At 41.6% G+C, this 20876-nt stretch overlaps 1 protein-coding gene, 1 long non-coding RNA gene and 2 other non-coding genes across 5 annotated transcripts; 1 reads left to right on the top strand and 3 right to left on the bottom strand.

The window, feature by feature from the left end:
- The first annotated feature begins 544 nt into the window (after nucleotides 1-544).
- On the top strand, nucleotides 545-17258 carry LOC108022577 (protein FAM13A). Of its 2 annotated transcripts, XM_017091596.3 has the most exons (4): nucleotides 545-704; nucleotides 2210-4278; nucleotides 12467-14161; nucleotides 15388-17258. In XM_017091596.3, the coding sequence occupies exons 3-4, from the start codon at nucleotides 12473-12475 to the stop codon at nucleotides 16099-16101; spliced, it is 2403 nt and encodes an 800-aa protein (XP_016947085.1). In that variant the 5' UTR covers nucleotides 545-704; nucleotides 2210-4278; nucleotides 12467-12472; the 3' UTR covers nucleotides 16102-17258. The 2 variants fall into 2 exon arrangements, with proteins under 2 accessions (XP_016947085.1, XP_016947084.1); XM_017091595.3 differs by lacking the exons at nucleotides 545-704; nucleotides 2210-4278 and adding an exon at nucleotides 11359-11823.
- On the bottom strand, nucleotides 17245-20535 carry LOC108022579 (uncharacterized). The gene is made up of 13 exons (XR_001768050.3): nucleotides 20430-20535; nucleotides 20148-20246; nucleotides 19700-19749; nucleotides 19446-19508; nucleotides 19192-19248; nucleotides 18953-19004; nucleotides 18698-18753; nucleotides 18482-18528; nucleotides 18253-18307; nucleotides 18013-18073; nucleotides 17745-17823; nucleotides 17518-17564; nucleotides 17245-17342 (listed from the first exon to the last, which is right to left on the bottom strand). It is a non-coding gene; the product is annotated as an uncharacterized LOC108022579 (long non-coding RNA).
- On the bottom strand, nucleotides 17894-17976 carry LOC122818418 (small nucleolar RNA R38). Its single transcript, XR_006367901.1, has one exon. It is a non-coding gene; the product is annotated as a small nucleolar RNA R38 (small nucleolar RNA).
- Nucleotides 18141-18222, bottom strand: LOC122818417 (small nucleolar RNA R38). The gene has a single exon (XR_006367900.1). It is a non-coding gene; the product is annotated as a small nucleolar RNA R38 (small nucleolar RNA).
- Nucleotides 20536-20876: the final 341 nt, after the last annotated feature.

A 20876-nucleotide genomic window follows, 5' to 3' on the forward strand; every position in this document is an offset into this window, starting at 1 on the left:
TGGACGTGTGGGTGGCGCGACGGGCTCTTAGTGTGCTTTCAAGGACGTGCATACATTACATTACGGCGGGCATTCCGCAGCGCATCGAGTTCGAGGCGAGGCATTAAGCCGTGAAATGCGACCGGAGGGAAAGCCAAGCCCAAAGCCCTGCCATCTGAAAATCCGATGGAAGTGTTAACGCTGCGTATGTGCGATATTTAATTAACGCGCGGGGGCGTGACCAAAGGGACGTAGGTGTGCCGTTGTTTGCCTTAAATTGCAGCCACGTCCTTGCCTACTTTTCAGAGAGGCGAGAGAGAGTGAGAGAAGGCGACGACGGAGAGATGGAGAGAGCAGCACCACAAACGAAGGGCGCCGACTGCAGACGAAGGTCCACGAAGCCTGTCGCTTTCATTCAGTAGAAAACGCACTCTCCCACTACTCTTCCTTTCCTCTCCCTTTCCCCCCCGTCTTTTCTCTCTGGGGCATTACCTCTCTCCCCTTTTTTTGGTCTACGCGGTTTTAAGCACGTGCGCCCGTTATTTCTCCGCTCATTCGATGTTGGTTCTTCGTCCGGTGTGGTTCACAATTTTCCTTCTCTCGCAGTGTTCGCGCTTCTCTATCCCCGTGTGTGTGTGAGCCTCTTTGAGTGTGGTGTGAGTGTGGAAAAATCCACAGCAACAACAACCAGAGAGGGAGAGAGCAGAAAAATCGCCGAAAATTAGGTAAATGGCGAGCACAAGTGTTGCAACTGGTTAAAGGGGTAAGGCGCTTTAAGGATGCACTGGGAGAAATAGTATAGCGGATAGGTATCCTTTTTCGCATCATGCACTGGGAGAAACTCATTTTAAATGTATCTTTTTTAAGAATTTCACATCTAATATGGCTCTAAAGGAGTATAGTCTTATATTATCTAAGAAGTACAGATTTTACAAATTAAAGTTGTTCCCAAGAAATTTGTATCCTTGGAGAATCCTTTTTCAAGAAATAGTAAACTATCCTTAATGGTCGTATAATTTATTAAAAATTTTTTTTCATTATAGGCTATTACTCTTTTTTTTGGCGGTGTGAAACTGCACATCTGACTAGTATTTATTGCACCTGCCTGGTATTGATGTTGATGCATCTAGGACTAGCGAAAGAACATTTTGGCATCTATTTTTTCTCGCCTCTATACCTTCTTTTCGGTTTTATTTGCTACACCCACAAGCAGAGTGTGTTTTCATTTCAATGTTTACAATTTTTTGGTTTTTGTTTTGATTCTATTTTCTTTTTCTGAAATAAAGCAGAACATTAAAATTGGATTTTTTTGTTGGCGAATTTCGTCTGCGACGTCAAAGACATTTAAATGAGCGCATATATACTCGTATATATGTATATAGATTTTTTAAAGAAATTGAGTAAAATATAGCATGTTTATTTTGTTATATTTTAAGACCGCGGCACGCAATATATCCATCTGGGGTTAAGCACCAGACATCATCAATCAATTAGTCATTTGATGGCCTTAATATTAGGCTTGGCATGATATGGATGACATAGACATAGGATAATCAGGGGATTTGGTTTGGGTTAAATGACTTGGTTTCTCAAAGTTGTAGGTTGCGAATAGGATAGCGAAATAAATATGTTTATGCCTTTACATGCTGGTGCCAATATGTTTTCCCTTAGCTCCAGTTGGAAAATGTTTTCGAAATCAAATTAAGAGTTGTTTTTCACAAGATATCATGATCCAAAACATAATTAAATTCAGTCGTTCAATGGGTGATTTTATCACGTTCGGCTTCCTTTGTTCCGTTGCTAGAATTACTGCATTTTCCCTGATTTTCGAGTAAACAGAAACTGTTTGCCTTCCATTTGCATAATCAAATTTTGTTTATGACTCGCAGCCACATCAATATAAATGCAAATCGGGCAACTCGGCCAATTGCAGAAACTATTTCATTTCGACCGACCAACCAACCCAGGCACCACCCCCTTTCTCTCTCCCGCCCACTGGGAAATTTCTGGAAAGTTCTAAGGGTTCATCAGGGGAATGAGAACTTGACACCCGTAAATTATTGAGCACCACCCCCTTTCTCGCCCTACTGCAATTGCATCCAATTGGGCTTAATTGCTCAATCTGGAAACGGCACTTGTTGGTGCTATTTTTGCATTTCCCGATTGCACAATGGGGATCTGAAAAATCAAAGGTTTTGACGCCAGTCCTAATTGACTTTTCTATTTTCAGCCCCAGCTATGGATAAACGGAATGCAAAAATGTATGCAATTGCCGTCATAAGTTCGCTCATTGAAATTCGTAATAATTGAGTGAATTCACCGAAAATGAGGAAGAGCACTTAGCCAAGAGAGTTAGAGAGAGAGAGCGAGAGTGCGAGCGAGCGAGTGCGATTGAGATGCGCCGTTTTAAACGTTTCATTTGCAACGTCATCGTCATCTGAAGAGAAAATCCTAGGGGAAGAGAGCGCGCGAGCGCATTACGCCTTTGTTTACACGCCCATTTCACAACTCCCCCGAAAGGAGACATCATCTAAGAATTAACTGAATATGCACATGAAACCGCTATTTGGATAATTAATGCTGAGGAATCCGAGATTGTGCAAAAAAAAACCCCTGCGATAAAAGAGTCTGCGCAAAGAGAGAGCGTTCAGATATAGAGAGAGCGAGAGGGAGGAAAGATAAAGAGAGAGCAGAGCGAGAGCTTGGTTGGGCTCCAAAAATCAAATTCGAGCGGCTCCCATTTGGAAAAATTGCGTCTCGCGACACAACGTGCGTCCAAAGCAGCGGAAAGTTTTTCTATTCGCGGCCGGTTTGATGTTGTTGTAAATGCAATTGTGCTTCGAAAAACCGCAGTTTCTTTCAGTATTTGCCATTGGGCAAAACAATAAACACAAACTTAACCCACAAACCCATTTTATCTAGTGCGACGAGTGTTAAATATCGATTTTCTCGTTTCGGCCAACGCGAGCCGATGACCTCGCACACAACAACATTAGCAACAACAAAAACCACTAAAAACACCACTTTGATACAAAGCTAAAAGCTGCAAGTACACACGGAGAAAAAAGCACTCCAAAGCTGTGGTCCAAGTTTTTAAAGTAAGCCAAACGCTTTACATAATTATTGCCCCAGTGCCAAAAGAGGCAGCCACAACAAAAGCAAAAGCAACGAGGAAGAAGCAGAAAACAACGGCGTTGCAAGGGGGAAAACTCTCGATTGAAGGAAGAAGCAGAGGAGGCAGAACAAGAACGCGGCGTAGAAGAGCCCCCGAAAAGAGCGGCAGCCGAAAACCTCAAAGACACATGCTCAGATACCGTCTCGTGTCCACTCACTTCCTCAAGCAGCCGTAGTGTGCGAGCGAGCGAGACAGCGCGATAGCTAGAGAGAGCGAGAACGTGGGTGTAGCAGCAGCGAATGCAATTGCAGCAAGCGAGAGATTGGGAAAGTGAGAGAAGGAGACTGAGCGATCGCAGGATATAACTGTGCTATAAAAGCTCGACAGGTGCGCTCTGCCGGCTCATTCACCGCTAGTCGTCGGCCACTCAATTTGTTATCGCGAGGTCCTCTCTCCTTCCAGGAAGAGGCAACAGGAACGGAACAGGAACTAGGAGAGCGAGGAAGAGAAGGCGCTCGCCGAGCGAGAGAGTGAGAGAGAGAGGGAATTCGCATCCGATCCGGCACTAAAATCCAGTCACAACGTATTCGCTAGGAGTGCTACGCCTTTTGGGTCTGAGCTATAGTCTAGATAGCGAAAATGTGCAGAGATCGCGATATGAGTTTGTCGTAGATCAGCGCAACCGTCGTTACAAGGTCAAGAAAAAAACCAAGCTCAAGAGCGAGTAGGAAGGTGAGCGGGCAAGCGCCCGAGGGCTCCAAAAAGAAAGAAACCGAGATTGCGTGATATTGCGAAATCCTGGACCACGGACACCAGCCACAATAACCAGATCTGAAGCTACCATACCAAAGTTAACAATATTAGCAAAGGCCGCAGCTAAAAATAGTTAAATTTTACAAAAGGATCGATCGGTTCTTCCATATCGAGTGCGCGTGTGATCAACAACGGCAATGTGACTATCTGCGCATCCGGGCTCTATCTAAACGGTTTTAGCCGGTTAAAAACGCGAAATTTAGCTTCGGGGCCAAGTGATTTCGATCTTTGATTCGATTCGGTATTCTCCAACTACATTTTCCAACCACCAATCGATCTAAAACGTCGTGCAACTGGCGAACGTACGGGGAAAAACCAGCAAGATTGAAGACTTTGGGAGAAATCTGTGGAAGTCCGTTAAGGCTTGCATTGTAAGTATGCGTTTAATTTCTTATCAGTTAATAAATATTTGTCAAAATTAAAGTAAGGGGTGCTCCGCCGAAGGCCTTGGTCGCTGGTGCTCTAATAACCATACAAAAAACGTATTGGGACAAATTGACTAATATAATTGTTAAATGGTCCCAACCTTTTTTTATTGTTAGTTAATATTTTTTCGCTTAACTTTACCTATAACATATATTTGTGTGCAATAAGTTTATAGTTTTAACTTTAAGTCAGCGTTATATAGGTGAAGAATTTTCAGAGGGTCTAAAATGGGATGTAAAAGTCAGTTAAAGAAATTTCAAATATTTCAGGATTATTTAACCATCATAATCAATAATTTAAAAAAGTACTTATTTATCTGAGACCTAAGGACAACTTCTAGCACTGTAACTTCGGTGAACTATCTTGTTCTGTTGTTATACTAATTTCAAAGTAATTTTTATCAACAAAACCAACTGGTGGGCGGCACTAGAAAGTTTTCGAACACCATTAGACACCCACAACACCCCTTAAATGTTATCTTCATAACGAATATAGATTTGTAAGTAAACAAGCGAGCTAAATTGTTTCTTAGAATATCGAACACTGTAAATAATCCCATTAAAATAGTAATAATAAGCCGTCTACATTTTCCTTATTTTCACACCTGTCCGCCACAATTGCCGTTTATTTGCTGGACATGTATTTACATAAACGATTGCCAACTAATTGCGATGGGTGCCATATACGTAAATAATACGGTGTTTATTTTTGCCACCGCCGGGGCTTATAAAGAAATTAACACATTTGGCCAGGGCGATGGAAAAAGTTTGCGAACGTAATCGGAGCCATTGCATATTTTCAGACGCCTGCCACAAAGTAGAACAAACGCTGGCATTTTCCAGGGAAAAGCCCGCTTGATAAACATATTGATATCCATTTTAGCGCCATTACGGCGCTCATATCGAAATCTATATAGTTCGCTATATGGTGGGCCTTGCCTATGACAAACGAAAATGTTATCTTGTTAGTGGTGCTACTGATTTTTCCGTTACATTTCCATTCAATCGATCCATTTTGTGTTCTGTTTTCTGTTTCTGCGCTTTGTTTATTGTTTCTCACTTACAGATACCGAGTTTGAGTCATGACACAACAGTGAGCACTACAGCTGAACGGAAAGTTTTCCATTGCCAAACAAAAAAATTTCCTTTGCTCATTTGCCTTATTGGTTATCAAGGGGTTTGGCCGTTTTGTAAATAAAATGCCTGGGTTTCCTTTTCGGCCCCTCGATTTCCCTGTCTCCCGAGTTCACGGATAATTCCCATTGTCATGTCAGTTTTCGTGACGTGCAACGAAAATTGGTTTTTCGAGTGTGTTGACCCAAAAAATTACCAACTTTATTGACAGGCTACATTTGCATTAATTTTGTATACCTATCCCCAGACTATAATTGAAGGTAAGCCAATTAAGTTGTATCGCTCTGAAGTCTAGACTCTGGCGGTCTATGCCATATTTAAGAAGCCACTGTGTGTCCGCAGTCGACAAAACTCAATTAGCGCGAAAACTAAACAGATTAGCAAGCAGTTTTTATTAGCCAAATTGCGCGGTTTTATCTATTTTTAGCCAGCGTCCGAAAAGTTCAATGTGTAAGCTATCAATCGTTCGGTTTATTTTTGGCATTGTTTAAATTTCTATTTCGCATTCGCCCTGGTCCACTGAACGGCATTTATTATCATCCCGAGATCACTGTTTGCCCAGACAGAAAAGCCACGTTCCTCATGGAAGCGGCAAAAGGGGGACTGTTGCTTGAAAGTTTTATATTGACAGAACAAAGAATGAACTCATAAAGAACTTAATCATTACTATACAAATACGATTTTCTCTTTGGATAAAACAATACAGATATTTTTTAGTGGCAAGTGTCTTTATAATTATATTTTTTATAAATTATATTTTTAGCGTGTAAGCAAATAACTTTGATAAACACGTTCATTCCATAAATAGATTGGGAAAGACAATTGTTCTGCTCTATGTTTATTTCAATAGGTTTAAGGTACTAGTAAATTGTAAAATACTCATTATAAAAACTAAAACATAAATACATTATCACTGAATACCACCATACAAAGCGTTTGTTTTGTTTGCCCCATGATCTCGCCGATCTCCGTATTTGAGATCATTTATTAAAAAACCACGAGTCACTGCGAGGCGATTGTATAAGACACTTGGAATCTAGAATCCATTAGATGCATCCGCCAGGGTCGTGTGCCTCGTTTGTGGGTCTCGTGACCAACTTGCCGGTTGGTCATGTGGTCGGAGTGTCTGGGACCAGTCCGCAATGTGACACCACCATCCACCGTCAGAAAAGGCAATCTGTAGATCTCAGTATCCGAAATTCAGTCGGCCAAAGAACAAGAGAGATGCCCGCCTTGTCCCATCAAAAGTTGAATGTTTTAAATTAAAATGAAACCAGAGGGTATAATTTAAATAAAAAAAACCTGTTCTCGCTGAACGTAGCTCGTAAATTATGGCAACAAGCTTTGCATCCCATTCCATCCCCCCTGTCTTCATGTGCGAGTTTATTTTATTTATATACGAGTTGGCAAAGTTCACGAAACTGGAAAAAGAAATTTCTGATTGCTGTCGATTTTTTATGAACTGGAGATGCCTTCATCAATTGAAATTGATTGATTCTAACGAAAGCGGGCGAAAAATGAAGACTCAAATAAAGAGAGCAGAAAGCGGAATTTGTAAATTAATTGATGGATTCAAACAGAAAACAACAACAGAGAATGATCAACTGACTGCCAATAAAGTAATTACGTCACGAGCGGAAAACGAAGGATGTGTACTTTGACCTCATGAAAATGTTAGCGCGCATTTCCTGACATTTCAGTTTGATTTATTTCTGAACTACTTAGTTTTTCTATCGCTTTTCCCCGGCTCATTAGTCATTTTTGGCCATTTGCCTGTTTACTTTTCCTACTCACTTTCTGCCACTCTGTTTTGCTTGTTGTTCCTGAGACATGCTTCATTAAAATTTTGTGTGCTCCGCATTTGCATTTCGGTTTTGGGCCTGGTAATATTCCATTGGCATTTCCCCATAACTCGTTGGAGGGTCTCAAGTTTCCCCCGACTCCTTTGTTTTTTTGCCCCCATTCTCAATTCTGTTTGAAGTTGCGCAATCTTGAATATTGCAGGCCAGATATCCAAAATAAAAGCACGTGACTGACATTAACCGATTTGTAGGGGTACCCATATTTATTTGGGGGTGAGATACGCCCTTGTTTAGTCGATATAGCCATGTTATAGCCGCTGATTGCTGCCATTTGCTGTGGAAAGTTACGACTTCGCTGCCAGACTGCCAAAAATAGAACCTGGCAAAAAATAGAAACTAGTTCCTTCAGTTTCGGTTTTATAAACCACATATTATGATCATGTCTGGCCACTTGAGATGGCTGCTTGAAATACCAGTGGCAGTGCTTAAATTCAATTCGCTATCAGTTTCTGTGAATCGATTTGCGCCTTATCTTATCGGTGTGATTAATTGTCGTTCAATTATAAGCCCGCTTATGAACATTCAACGTACATATCCATTAAGGCAAGTACGTGCTGTCAACTGAGTGCAACGGATATCTTTTTTGAGACTCTCGCCACTTCGGCATTCCATTCCTCACTTTCAATGGGACTTTTCCGGCCTTGTCTTCAATTGATGGACCTACAAGCGTTAAGTGATTGAACTAGGTGAACAGCAACTGAGTCACTAAAATGGCTTTTAATAGAAAAGTCAGCAGCAGCTGGGAATAAATAAATACCAATTTCCAGCTGTGCATGGTCTACCCTAACCCAAAGTCATGTGGAATGGCATTATGATCGAGTTTCCATTGAAATGGGTATTAATACATTCACAAAGTCATTATCAATTTACAGTCATTCCTTGAGCTTACTTGGATATAGCGTAGATCATCAATGAACTTTAGGATACCACTTTAATGTAAGGCATTATGCTGATGGGGTACCTATAAAAGGGAAACCCATAAGAACAGACAAGTTATGGTAAGCAATTACAATCGCTTTGTTTACGATTCGGTTTCCGAATTTCCAAGCCACTCAAACGGATGAAATGTCAACACCGCACGCCGCTTTTATCGTGAGAGCCAGAAATACAATTACGCTAACGCTGTTTACCCACTCGATCGCAAAGCGCAGACCTACCCAAAAACCTCTCAATGGGTGAGAATGGGAGGGTACATATGCTTTATCTTGTGGCCGGTTTACTACCGGTTTCAGCCGGCGCTAGGCAGTCTGAGGCTGATGATTAGCCAATGATACTAGCCCGGTTACCAGGTAGATCCGACTTATCGGCCGGTGAAAATGGCTTTTCAATATTTACCGGCCGTTTAAAGTAGCCAAGTAACCGGCAACACTCTCGTCTGGGCCACAAATATTCGCACGGGCTTGTTAAAATGCCCGAAACGAATCTCGCATCTCACGGTTCACATCTCCTCAAATCGCGCATACGCCGCGTGGGCCAATTTTAGCATCGCCGTGTGACTCCGGCCACTCTGACGTCTCTCCGCTGGAGAAGCTGCGAGGCTGCTGTGCCGTTGGTTGCCTCTTCTGAAGAGGCCAGAGGGGCAGGGCAACAAAGCCCCATAAATCCCCCAAGCTATTGTACCCATGACTTTGTTTTCGTGCTGTTTTCGGGGCGGTAAACATATTGATTCCAGTGCGTGGCTCTTTGAGAAGTGGGCTGCGCGACCTTCGCGGCATAGGCACGGGCTGGAGGATTAAGATACTTACGAGCTTCCAGGCGGAACTCTTTGAAAACACCTTGAAAATCGTTAGCTGTTTTCTTAGATTTTATATGTTAAAAGAAAAAGTTTCGCTGCACTACTACTTGGTAAATTTTAATCTAATTAGTTGGGGACGGATTCCTGAGGAACTCTGGAACAAAATCTTATTTTAAATCAACTCAAAAGATTTAGGGAGATTTTCTCATCCCTTACACCTTAATTACGTATATAAAGTATAATTACCAACTACTTTTAGTTTAACGTACGGATAGAAAACCTTCTATCATATGAAAACTCAATATCCAAAATCTTTTTAATTGAAAATTTATACTAAAAGGAATTTTCAATAAAAAATACACCCATAAATATTACTTTGATAACCCTTATCGCTGGGAGTGATCTTCAGAATTTATAGCCTGACTTGTTTGGTTCCGAAACCACTTAAACTCTAATCGCCTGCCGTCCATAAATAGTCCATGACGAAAGATTCTTATCGAGGCTGTCTGATCGGGAGGTGGGAAACTGCCACCACCACCTGTTTATTCGCAGTCCTTATCTTGGAACTACAAACTGAAAGCGAAACTGGAATAAATGCCAATTCATTTGTGGGCTCGTGCTAGCAGTTTTATTGTGAGATTGGGTGAGTGGGATGTGTTTCAGTACGGATTGTTATCCATCTCGACCTTTTGTCGGAGCTTTTTGAGTCATGCACTTGTGTGGTTGCCTCTCCGTAAACAAATGCTGAACTTTTGTTGCGTAAACGATTCCGGAGAAGAAAAATAATGATCGAGATATTATTTAGAATGCCGATGAGTAAATAGGAAAGAGTGGTTTTATTTTAATTAAACCCAAAATCAATATATTCGATTGGGTTCTTATTGTGGTTCGATTTTCCTGCCGTGGCAAAATAAATCCCTCAATCAACCCGACACGAGTTCAATTGGTGTCCCAGCCATTATCCATTATAAGGTGTCAGACGAGGGGCTTTCACCTGTCGCTATCTATTTGCTTTTGCAAGTCCCAAAATAAGTTCCCCTTTCCGTTGCTGGGTTTTAAGAAGTCTAATTAATTTGATAAAAACCTAAGACCCTTCTTTAATGGGTCTGTCGAAGGGAAATGCTTTGCACGCGCCGCTCTTTTAAATCAATATTTGTAGTTTTTTTGATGGCAATTTATAAATACTTTTGTTTATTAACTGGAAAACCTAAAATGTAAAATCAAAATAGTTGGCACAGCCGCCAAGTGAGGGTTGTAAAATGTATCACTCATACGCCATGTTTTCTTTGATAATTTTATGCGGTAAACTTTGATCTTGAGATGATTATCTGTAAAATATTGCTTTGGAAACATATCGTTTATATTTATTATATCTGTGATATCAGAAGGGTCTATTCTAATAAATTTCTTATGGATGAGTGGCTAGGATTTTAAAGAACTTGTTAGTTCTATGAGTTCACATATCCCTCTATTCATTGTGTGATGTCGATATGTTCTGGTTTTATGATGCTTTTTTGTGGCTGAACTCGATCACGTTCGCCATTGACGTCACTGTAGGGCGCGTGGGTCTCAATTAGTGCGTCTCGTTTGCGATGGGGGCAGTTGACCGACCCAAGATGCTCCGATTTTTGGTTAGCCTAGAGGCAAGTGACTCAGAGAATTCCAGCCCGTCGTCTCGCAGCCATTTTGTTTCATTTTCAGTTGTATTTTCACTCACGTCGTGACATTGCACTTGAAATTTGTTTTTCTACGGCTACGCTGGCGCGTATTTTCGCAATTTGGCATCTGTGCCCCTGCATATTTCTGAGTTTATTTCCCGTTACCCGTGTTACCTGGGGTTTATGCCTGTCTTTGGCCTCGGATCGATCGATTTCGGCCTTATACATTCGAGTCGCGTGTTGCGGGGGGCGTAAACAAGTGTATAAATTAATTCGCCCCATTAAGACGGCCGTAAAGTCTAGAGCTGCTGCTAATTTGCGGGCCAGATTTATTTTTAAACCCCCTCGAGGCAACCTTTGAGACCCTACGCCAGCCCTATATCACAGCCAGCGATAAGCAAGGTAGGGGTAGTACAGAGAGAATGTCTCCTTTGGAGACTGGTTAGCAATTCTTCTGTTTACCGAAGCTTTCGCACCTTTTGGCGGCCCTCCGGCTGCTCTCTTTCCCGATCAATCGGATCGTATAGGACTGGATCGGCGCTATATCACTGCGCAGGCGCGCTCTCTCCGTACCTCGGGGCACGGCTCTCGCGGGATTTCGCATATAATTCGCGAGGTCGGAGCGGAATGGGTTTAATAGTGATTCGGTGCGCCCAAAGAAAGCAACGCCAGTGTTCTGCGCTTCTCCTCAAAACATTTTTGCTCGGCTGCGTCCGAGCCAAAAGCAAAGATTCTTGAAGAAACCTCTAGAGAACTGCAGCCAGTACTCGAAAGTCGGGAGCCCCAAAACATGTGAAATGATTAAAAACTGCAAGCCTTAGAAACGGTTAAACCACTCGAAAGAAACCGCAGACCAAAAACAAAAAAAGCATACCCAAAAGGAAATTTCAATTAGTGTTTATTGAAATTTATTAAGCGAGATTTAAGGCGTTGACATTTTTATTATAGCTTTTATTGCTCGACTAGAAGAGCCTGCCTAAATCAAACGCTTGTGATCAAAGCCAAAAGTGAACCGAATTAAATTCGTTGTGATAATAGTTAGACTGATTACGGTAGAGATTAGCCAACCACAATGACGCCCAGGATTATAACATATATTTTGGTAATTATTGTATAGAATTAGGGGTATTCCTTAAGATTGATTATAATATATCATTATAATTTCGTCATTTGATTATATAACATAAAAATATATTTTTTTTTATCCTGCTTTATTATTTTTAGGGTAATTCATTTTCTGATGAAATTAATTGTTTCAAAAATTAAAAAATATATTTATAAATGTTTTTATAACTCTATGATTTGCTTAGATGAACGATCTAGGAACAGTGAAATAAGACATGGTTACAAAGTTTTTAAACTGATATAAAAATATCATATATATTTTTTAAAAACCAATCTATTATATCGACAAATGTTCTTAGACATTTTTCCAAAACCCTGCCTTGGGCTAGCGAGTGCAATAAATTATTTATCAGATCGTGTGGGGCTTATATAAGCTGGAGATTTCGTTGAACTATGAGCGACCGCTGACTTGATGATGGCTCATGACATGGCAGAAACTAATTGAACACAGAACATTACTCATACGACACGTTGTGCCGGACACTATTAACCCACTTGATTGTGGCCAGGGAAACGACATTTCGCGGGCTGTTTAATTACTTATAATTAAGCCTTAAGTTTGTCACGGCACTTGATGGATTTTTCTCATCGCTTCTCCCTCTCTCCATCTGTGTTTTCAGTGCGGCATGCGCCATCCCACAACTGGGCTGAACGAAGACGACCTGAGTCGTCTCACTGGTTCATCATCGTCGACGGCCTCGTGCGGCAGTGCAGCCTCCTCCTCTTCATCGTCCTCATCCTCGTCCTCGAATCCCGCTGACCGGCATGAGGTGGTCCGCAGTCCGGAGAAGCCAACGCCGGCGGCCGCGGACAAGAGCCACCTGAACAGCGGCTTCCACTCCACCTACCTGCCGGAGATCATACACCCGGCCCTGGAATGGCAGAAGTCGTCGCGCAAGCGCAAGGAGCGCCTGGACAGCAGCTCGGCCTTTGGCCAGGATCGCAAGCTGCAGCGCAGCAACAGCGAGGAGCTGCTCACGGAACCCGCTGCCATCGTTTCACCCACGGCCCAGGCACAAGCGGCCAATCTGCTGGAGGCCCAGTGTGAGGTTATCCGGCGCGTTTCCTCCGAGGACTTCAAGCGGACAGCTAGTTATGCTAACTACCGCCAGGAGTTCGAAAGGGAGCAGGAGGAATCCTCCGAGTTGGGCGAGAACAATGCCTCGTTGGCCAATTTGCCAACCGGAGAGGCGGCCAAGGAGCGTCCCCGCCTGGAGACCAGTCCCGCTCGCCAGGCAACCAAAGAAGCTAGCGACGACTCAGAGTGCGAGCACGAAAGACGTCGCAGCAGCGAGCGATTCTGCAAATCCCGCCAGCCGCCTGTCCGCAAGTCTGGAGTGGCCAAGAAGGGCGGCGGCGGCAGTGGCTCGAAGTATCTGCCCTCCCGGCGGGATGAGCAGAGTGCCTACAAGTACGATCTGTCGGCTTTGAAGTACGAACGCAGAGGTTTCATCAGCAGCAGGAAGCAGCAGAGTCAGCAGTCGCTGCAATCTGCTGCCGATCACAACGACAACAACCTAATAGACTTCCACCAGCAGCAGAAGGAGCTGCAGACGAAGAGGAGCGCCAGTATTTCACCCACACCCACCACCAGTTCCTCGGCGGGCAGCGATGACAGCACGCCCACTTCCACTGCCCCGGCGCCCGTCAAGGCCAAGCCCCAGAGGCAGCAGCAGAGTCTGGACCTCACCTCCGCCCAGGAGTCGCTGCCCTGGGAGCGAGGAGATGAACCGGTTCCCATCCTGAGCCGGAGATACGCCCACTCGCGGCCACATATCGGTGGCAATCTGGATGCAGCTGCCCAGCTGGCCAAGGCCATGCCATATCCCCAGCAGATGCCCAAGCAGGCGGCCACCGTGCAGCTGCATGCGGACACCGCCGACATGGACTGCTGCCTGGAGCCCATGGACGCGGTGAGGGCCTTCAGCTCGCTGGAGAACATGCGCACTCGCGATGTTATGCAACAGGTGCTGCCCGCCATGATGGTGGCCTTCCAGTCGCCCGAGGAGCGCCTGAAGGCCATTAATCGCCGTGTGACGGTGCTGAAGAAGAAACTGGTCCAGCTGGAGGAGTCCCTGGAGCAGAGACTGGGCTACAGGCCATCGCAGGCGGAGCGACTGAACGACAAGTACATGAAGAACGCCCTGGCGGAGTTGAGCAAGCTGCGCAAGGAACGGCACGAGCTCAAGACTGATCCCATCGCAGCTCTGGGCCTGAAGGTGGGCAGCGGCGGAGGCGGCGCTGGAGGCATTGGCGGCCAGGAGGTGGCCAAGAAGCTGGAGCGCATGAAGGCCACCCTCGCTGAAATCGAGCAGGTAATAAAGATCTCCTTATGGGGTTTTTTCCCAGTCTGCAAAATCACGAGACACGAAACATTTTATCACAATTAGCAAGTGGGACAGACGTCAGAGATATATAGATATGTCGTATAAACATAGGCAGATTGCCTCGACAGCCGCGGCGGTGACATGCCCAGCAATTTGGCTATAACTTTGATCTTGCCCCATTGTCAGAAGACTCTTCGTAGCATAGGTATATATTTTAAAACACAATTTTGTTTTGGCCAGAATGTGAAAACACATTTTGCGGTTGAGCGACGTTTTAATGCCCTGTCAAAGAGCCTTTAAAGGGGTATAGGATATGGGAATGTAAACAGTTCCAGAAATTCTATGCCTATAACATAAACAGGTATTATTTAATTATTCCATAGAGCCTATAAAGTTAATTTTTTTACTTACAAAAAATATATATATAGCAAAAAATCCTGATTCTATCCAAAAAGTTATTCCGTAACTAAATAAGGCACCCAAAAATCAATGGCCCCTCATTATATCATTATATTCTGGACTTTCCTATGGTTTCAGTACGATACACATAATAAAAACAATGCCAGCATTGCAAATTAGGAGGCTTCCGACACATTATAATGAGTTCCTATTTATAGGCAATATACCATATGTATTTATGGCATCTAGACAAGCCTCCATATTCGCTATATTGACAAATTAATGATACATTCGCGGCAGACAAACACTTGGCCCAAAGGAATCCGCTCGCAATTGAACTTTTGCCAAGAAAACAAAGTGCGCGCGAAATGATTTTCCCTAGTTGGTTTGCCGTGGAAATGGGAAAAGGCCCAAAGAGCAGCCGTCCAAGTGCCCGCCGTATATCATATACATTATTGCTATACTGTAACCTCGATGTTGCAGTGGTATTATTTGTTTACAGTACGGGCATATTCCGCATTTGTTTCTATTTTTACGCGGCGCTCTGGCATCTTCTTTTCAAATGTCTGCTGTTGTCGCCTAGTCATTGCCAATCTGCCATAAACAAATCAAAAACTAGGACCGCCTAAGGCCGGTGATTAATTGTCTTGTTTACCAAAGTGGGTGGTCTTTATCAGTTAATGCTGGGCTTCTGTTTTCCCTGATTACGGGTCCCTTACCATCAGATATCGACTCAGCAGTTGTCCCACGAAAATCATTAATAACCATATAAATGTCTGAGATAATTTACTAATTGTGCGCCCTTTACCTTACAGAATCTTAACGAGAAGCGCGCAAACGGCCGCCGTTCCGAGCAGTTGGAGGAGCTAAGTGCCGACCAACTGGTGCAGGAGAAGAGCGCCGTGCAGCATGGACTGCTGTACTTCGAGAGCCTCTACGGACACCCCATCACCAAGGAGGAGCGCGATGCCGCGCGGCCGCTCTACGATCGCTACAGGCAGCTGAAGCGTCTGGTCTCGCGCACCGTGATGTTTGGAGCGGGCACTGGGATACCCGAGCTGCCCACCATCCTGGAGCACGAGGCCATGGTGTTCGAGGCCACCTCCACCCCGCTGCAGTATTCGTCGAACAACAGCACCGAGACCACCAACTCGCCCAGCGACGCGAATGCCCCGAATACTCTCACCCAGAATGCCTCCTCCGATGAGTCGTCCACCACCACCACCACATTGACGGGACCGGCGGCTGGGGTGGCGTGCTCGAGTCAGGACAACCAGGCGGCCAGCGAGAACATCTCCGCACTGAGCGTGGACCAGCTGTGGGAGCAGCTGGATCGAGCCCGCGATGAGAAATCCCTGCTGAAGGCCACCATCCGCGAGTACGAGTCCTTGTTCGAGGAGCAGAACGGACGCAAGATGCTCAAGCAGGACCGCCGCTCGCTGGAGACGGAAACCTACGCCCAGTACAAGGAGAAGAAGGCCAAGGTGCGACTGCTGCAGGCCCTGATCAAGAAGCACATTGGGCACTGAGCTGTGCACGATGATGTACTACTATCCTACTTCCATTCTACTTTTGTTCACCCCACACGCATGCGATAACTATTTATTTCATACCCAACCAAACAAATACCAACCTAGCTCTATACAAATTATATGTAGTTTTTAGACTTACATTTACCATATATTCTATAATGATACATTTTATGAATATTGTTGATTCCTTATTGTTTTTTTAAAAAACATCTATTGAGTAATTGTAATAAAAGAAGCAAAACGCAACATTATGAGACAAAGAGGAGTGATTGAGAACGTAACCGCTAGACACTTGATTCAGACTCATTCCCCTACATGTTATTCAGACTCCCGCACGGAATTGATATCTAAACGTAACCCAAGAATCTGCAATATATTTTCGCACTCTCCCCCTTGTGTTCTGTGTAAATCGTCATTGATGTTAAAAAATGACTTGGCCTGATTTGCCCCACTCCGAAAGCGGGCAGCACCTTTAATTCGATTAGCTATAGTTTCGAGCGGTCTAGGAGAGGAGCAGGTGGAAACCGCAAATCAAATGATTACAAAACTTTATAAATGTTGTCTAGTAGAAACGAACATTTTATATCGATATCTATACTAGACTCTAGCGATCTATTAGCCAGTCATTCTAGTTGTGCTTTCCATTAAATGTTTCAGCGTGCAAATGGCACGCACCCACACTCGAGATAAGGAGTTCTGAGCGTTGGCAAGGGAAATCGAGTCGAGACGATCATAAGTTAGTATCGAATCGCAGGCCCGGAGCCTGGGTAATGATTTTGTTGTGCAGAAAGCAATTGGGTTTTTTGAACGTGTATACCCCGCCCCTAATCCAAGCATACGATATATGAATATACATATACATATATATTTACAATGATAAAGAGTGTAAGGCCCAAGCCAAGCAAATACATATGTAACGTGTATTTAAACAACGTACACTTATATTTACATGTTTACATATAGAGAACATCCAAAGCAAACGTATATACATATAGGACTCAACATTTACAAATTGAATATTCTTATATGCGACCCACTGAAAGGGCCAATATGGAAAGCAGAGCATTACAAGTATCTCCCAGCTAACTGAGCGAATGAATGTCTATACATAATTTGAAATGCAAAATAAAATATATCACGTTATATTAAACCAAGTCTTTCGTATTTTTATTCATAGATAAGATACATCAGTGGTATTTCTAGAACATTTTGGGGTTTCTGCACGAGCCGTGGAGTATCTGCAAGGGAAAGATAAGATAGAAATTAGTTGCAGACCGGTGGAAAATTAATCATATTAATTGAAATGATTCAGTCGTAAAGTATTAGCAACACACGTGATTCAGGTATATGCTTGTCTATTGGTTTGTCATCAGAAAATATTAAAAAAAAAAAAATATTAAATAATATACACACCTTTATAGGCTGATTGGCAAGTATATTCCAAAGCATTCCCCAGTTATCTGTAATATAAGAGAGAAATACAGCGTTATAAGGGTTCCTAAATGAGGTAATATCAATTTATTGACTTTAATTGATCAGTAGAATAACCAATCGACATAATTTCTCCGACTGGGGCGGTATCTTCAATCATCATACAAAATGTTATCCTAATTACAATATTGTGTATATAGTGGACTCACCTTAATATATTATATAGCCGTCAGCAATTGCCGAGTGCCTCAACATCATATTAGTCTTTTTAACTTGCCCACCGGGTTTCTAAAAATAAAGAATACAAAAGTAATTAATATACTATTTCTGTTTAAGAATAATCAAAGAGTCAAATTTTAAAAATGTCAGCTTATTGCATCATCAATTATTGTTATGACAGGGATAACTGTTAAATAAAAGTGTTGTTCATCATAGAAAAAAAATTTGAATAGGCGAAGGAAAAATAAAAACCCTTACCTATTTGATAAGCGAAGTTCTATTGCAGCTTGGCCTGCATAACATTTAATGTTATAGGTATCTGGAATTATAGGAAATGACTTTAGTACCAAGAAACCAAAGAAAATTAATAGAACTAGGAGTTTCATATATGCATCAGTTTATTCTACATATCATCAATTATTCTTATGATAGGGATAACTGTATATAAAGGAAATCATCATTGCATATATGAATATCTTTCATTAAATATATGCTTACCATTTTAGTATTCAGTTTTGTAAATGACTATGATGCGCATTTCATCTGGCCTTGTCTGTAAAACACAAAAAAAAATGCGTTAAAATGTATTTCTCTAGGTATAAACACACTTTGTGTACTTCCTAGGCTCAGTCGGTTGAAAATCAACATGATTGTTCGGTTATATGCTTGTCTATTGTTTTGTCATCATAGAAAATACATAAGAAGTGTTTTAGGAATAATTACTCACCTTTGCATTTTGAAATCCTTTTATACAGGGGAAGCTTTCATACCCATCTGAAATTGGAAGTAAGTTTAGTACGAATTTATCAAAGCAAACAAAATAATTGATTTAAAAAATAATTCAGTAAAATACAATCGGCAAGGTTCTTCCGACTGGGGCGGTATACTTAACATCATAGGAGCTAGCTTTGTTAAATGCTATTTATTTTAAATATTTACGCACCTTTGCTGATGTTTAGCAAAGTTGACAGCCACAGTAATGTACTTCAATACATATTTCTGGAAAGGTAATAACAAAATAGTTGATTAATGCAAAATTTAAGATAAATAAGAGATTTTCCATAAATAAAGTAAGTCAGCAATTTATGTTTGCGTTGGATTTGGAACAGTTCTCTTCATAGAATATCAAAGCGAGCTGGGTAAATGTTTCATCATACTTTTACAAATAGTGTTTCTTTCGAAGTTTATAAAAATTTACCTTACAGTTCCAACGCAGTTCTCATTTCTTCGATTATTCTGGCACCTACCAACTATAATTAGATAAAACAAAACAATCAATTAGTACATCTGCAGGTTCTTGATTCTAATATTTTTTAAGTTATTATTTTGACTCAGTTCCTAAGGTGAAAGTATTCATCAGAGGCTTTCAAGAGTAGCAAATAAATAAATCATCATATTGACATTTAGTTAGCTTATGCGAAAGTATCTAATACACACCTAATAAGGTAGTTTCATGCTAAAGCTGCGAGCCAAGTTAGGGCTTATCATCAGTTCCTGCAAACATATAAAAGAAAAAATAGTGTTACAGAAAGTATTCATAAAAATCTCATTTATAAGTGTATGGAGAGGTCAGCAATTAATATTTTGCGTTGGTTTTGGAACAGTTCTCTTCATAGAATATCAAAGCGAGCTGGGTAAATGTTTCATCATACTATTATAATATATTACATCAAATATAATATTGTTATTACCTGGATTTTAGTCATCTCAAGAATTAAACTGGATGTTACACTTATCCCCTCAAGTCCGTCAATCTGTAAAACCGAAGAAACAAAACTTTTAATGTCTGTTTTTATTTTTTTTGTGAAAAACGTTTGATAATTTACATTTTCTTCAGTTATTAAGGTGAAAGTATTCATCAGAGGCTTTCAAGAGTAGCAAATAATTATAAATCATCATTTACGCTTTTTTTTTTATTTAATTGAAGGAAATATGAAATACACACCTATGCTGAGATCCATGTCCAGTAGATGTAGAGTCTTTTGAAGAGTACGTCTGAAAAAAAGAGTATCCCAGTTTTAGTACTTATAGTTATAAAGAAGGCGCTGCTTTTTGTAGAATTTAAAGTCAGCAGTTTATTTTTGCGTTGGATTTGGAACAGTTCTCTTCATAGAATATCAAAGCGAGCTGGGTAAATGTTTCATCATTCAGTTGAGGAAGATTTAAAAGAACAATAGTTTACAGAAGGTTTTTCTTGACCCAAGCCATAGTCTACTAGTACAGCCCTTTAAAAAGTATAATATTTTTACCTGTGCTGCAGGTAAATCATAATATGTGAGCAAAATCATGGTTTGAAGTTACTGTACCATTCGACTATAGCATCGGTATGCACGAATTTCAATTGTAAACTATAGATTCTTGAATTTAAAATTCTTGTTGAAGTCGAAACTAACCTTACTTTCGGACACGTGTGTTCCTTCTGGCGAAAAACCGTCAAATCTTTATATTTTCCATTCATTTTCAGCAGATGGTTGCTGCTACCGCGTGGCACTCTGCAAATCATAGAACAATATGAGTATATTGCAATTTATTCACATAATCAGTCGGCAACATGTGCGTTTCGGCATCAGTATAGAGAACCAATCAACACGTCTTTTCAGACTGGGGCGGTACGAATAGTATCATCAGGCAATCAAGCTGCATATTTTGTGCAGATAAAACCCACGTTAACTTACCCTTTTGTTAAACTTTAGCTGGGAATCAAGAGAGAAAACTCGACTGGCCATTTTGGATGGAAAAAAGAAATGAAAGAATGCACGTGTCGATGTGACCGTACTCGGAGTTTTGAAAATTCCCAGTTTCATCGAATAGGCTATCGATAGTTCTAGAGGGTAGTTCCAAAAGTGGTGCCACTCGAGGAAGTGTGAATATGCTGTAATTTAAAGTGTATTTATAAAAATATTTATGTTGTTTAAAATTCGTTATGAGATAAATTGTTAGTAACAATGTTTAACAAATTAATGATTAGAACAGAACCATCGTTTATACCATATAATGTAAAAACGGTCTAGTGAAAATATTAATTTTATAAATTATTAAGTTTACTTAGTTTATTATAATGAATATTTGTATTATTTAAGGATAGACCAGCGATATCAGTTCCCTATTTTTGTGGGCGTAAT

This window comes from Drosophila biarmipes, chromosome 2R (assembly GCF_025231255.1).
Source record: "Drosophila biarmipes strain raj3 chromosome 2R, RU_DBia_V1.1, whole genome shotgun sequence".
Lineage (NCBI taxonomy): Eukaryota > Metazoa > Arthropoda > Insecta > Diptera > Drosophilidae > Drosophila > Drosophila biarmipes.

Coding starts and splice junctions, on each gene's coding strand:
- LOC108022577 (XM_017091595.3), top strand. CDS start 11,794: ATGACGCCCAGGATTATAACATATATTTTG. Junction 11,824..12,466: donor GGATTATAACATATATTTTG/GTAATTATTGTA, acceptor CTGTGTTTTCAG/TGCGGCATGCGCCATCCCAC. Junction 14,162..15,387: donor CCCTCGCTGAAATCGAGCAG/GTAATAAAGATC, acceptor TTTACCTTACAG/AATCTTAACGAGAAGCGCGC.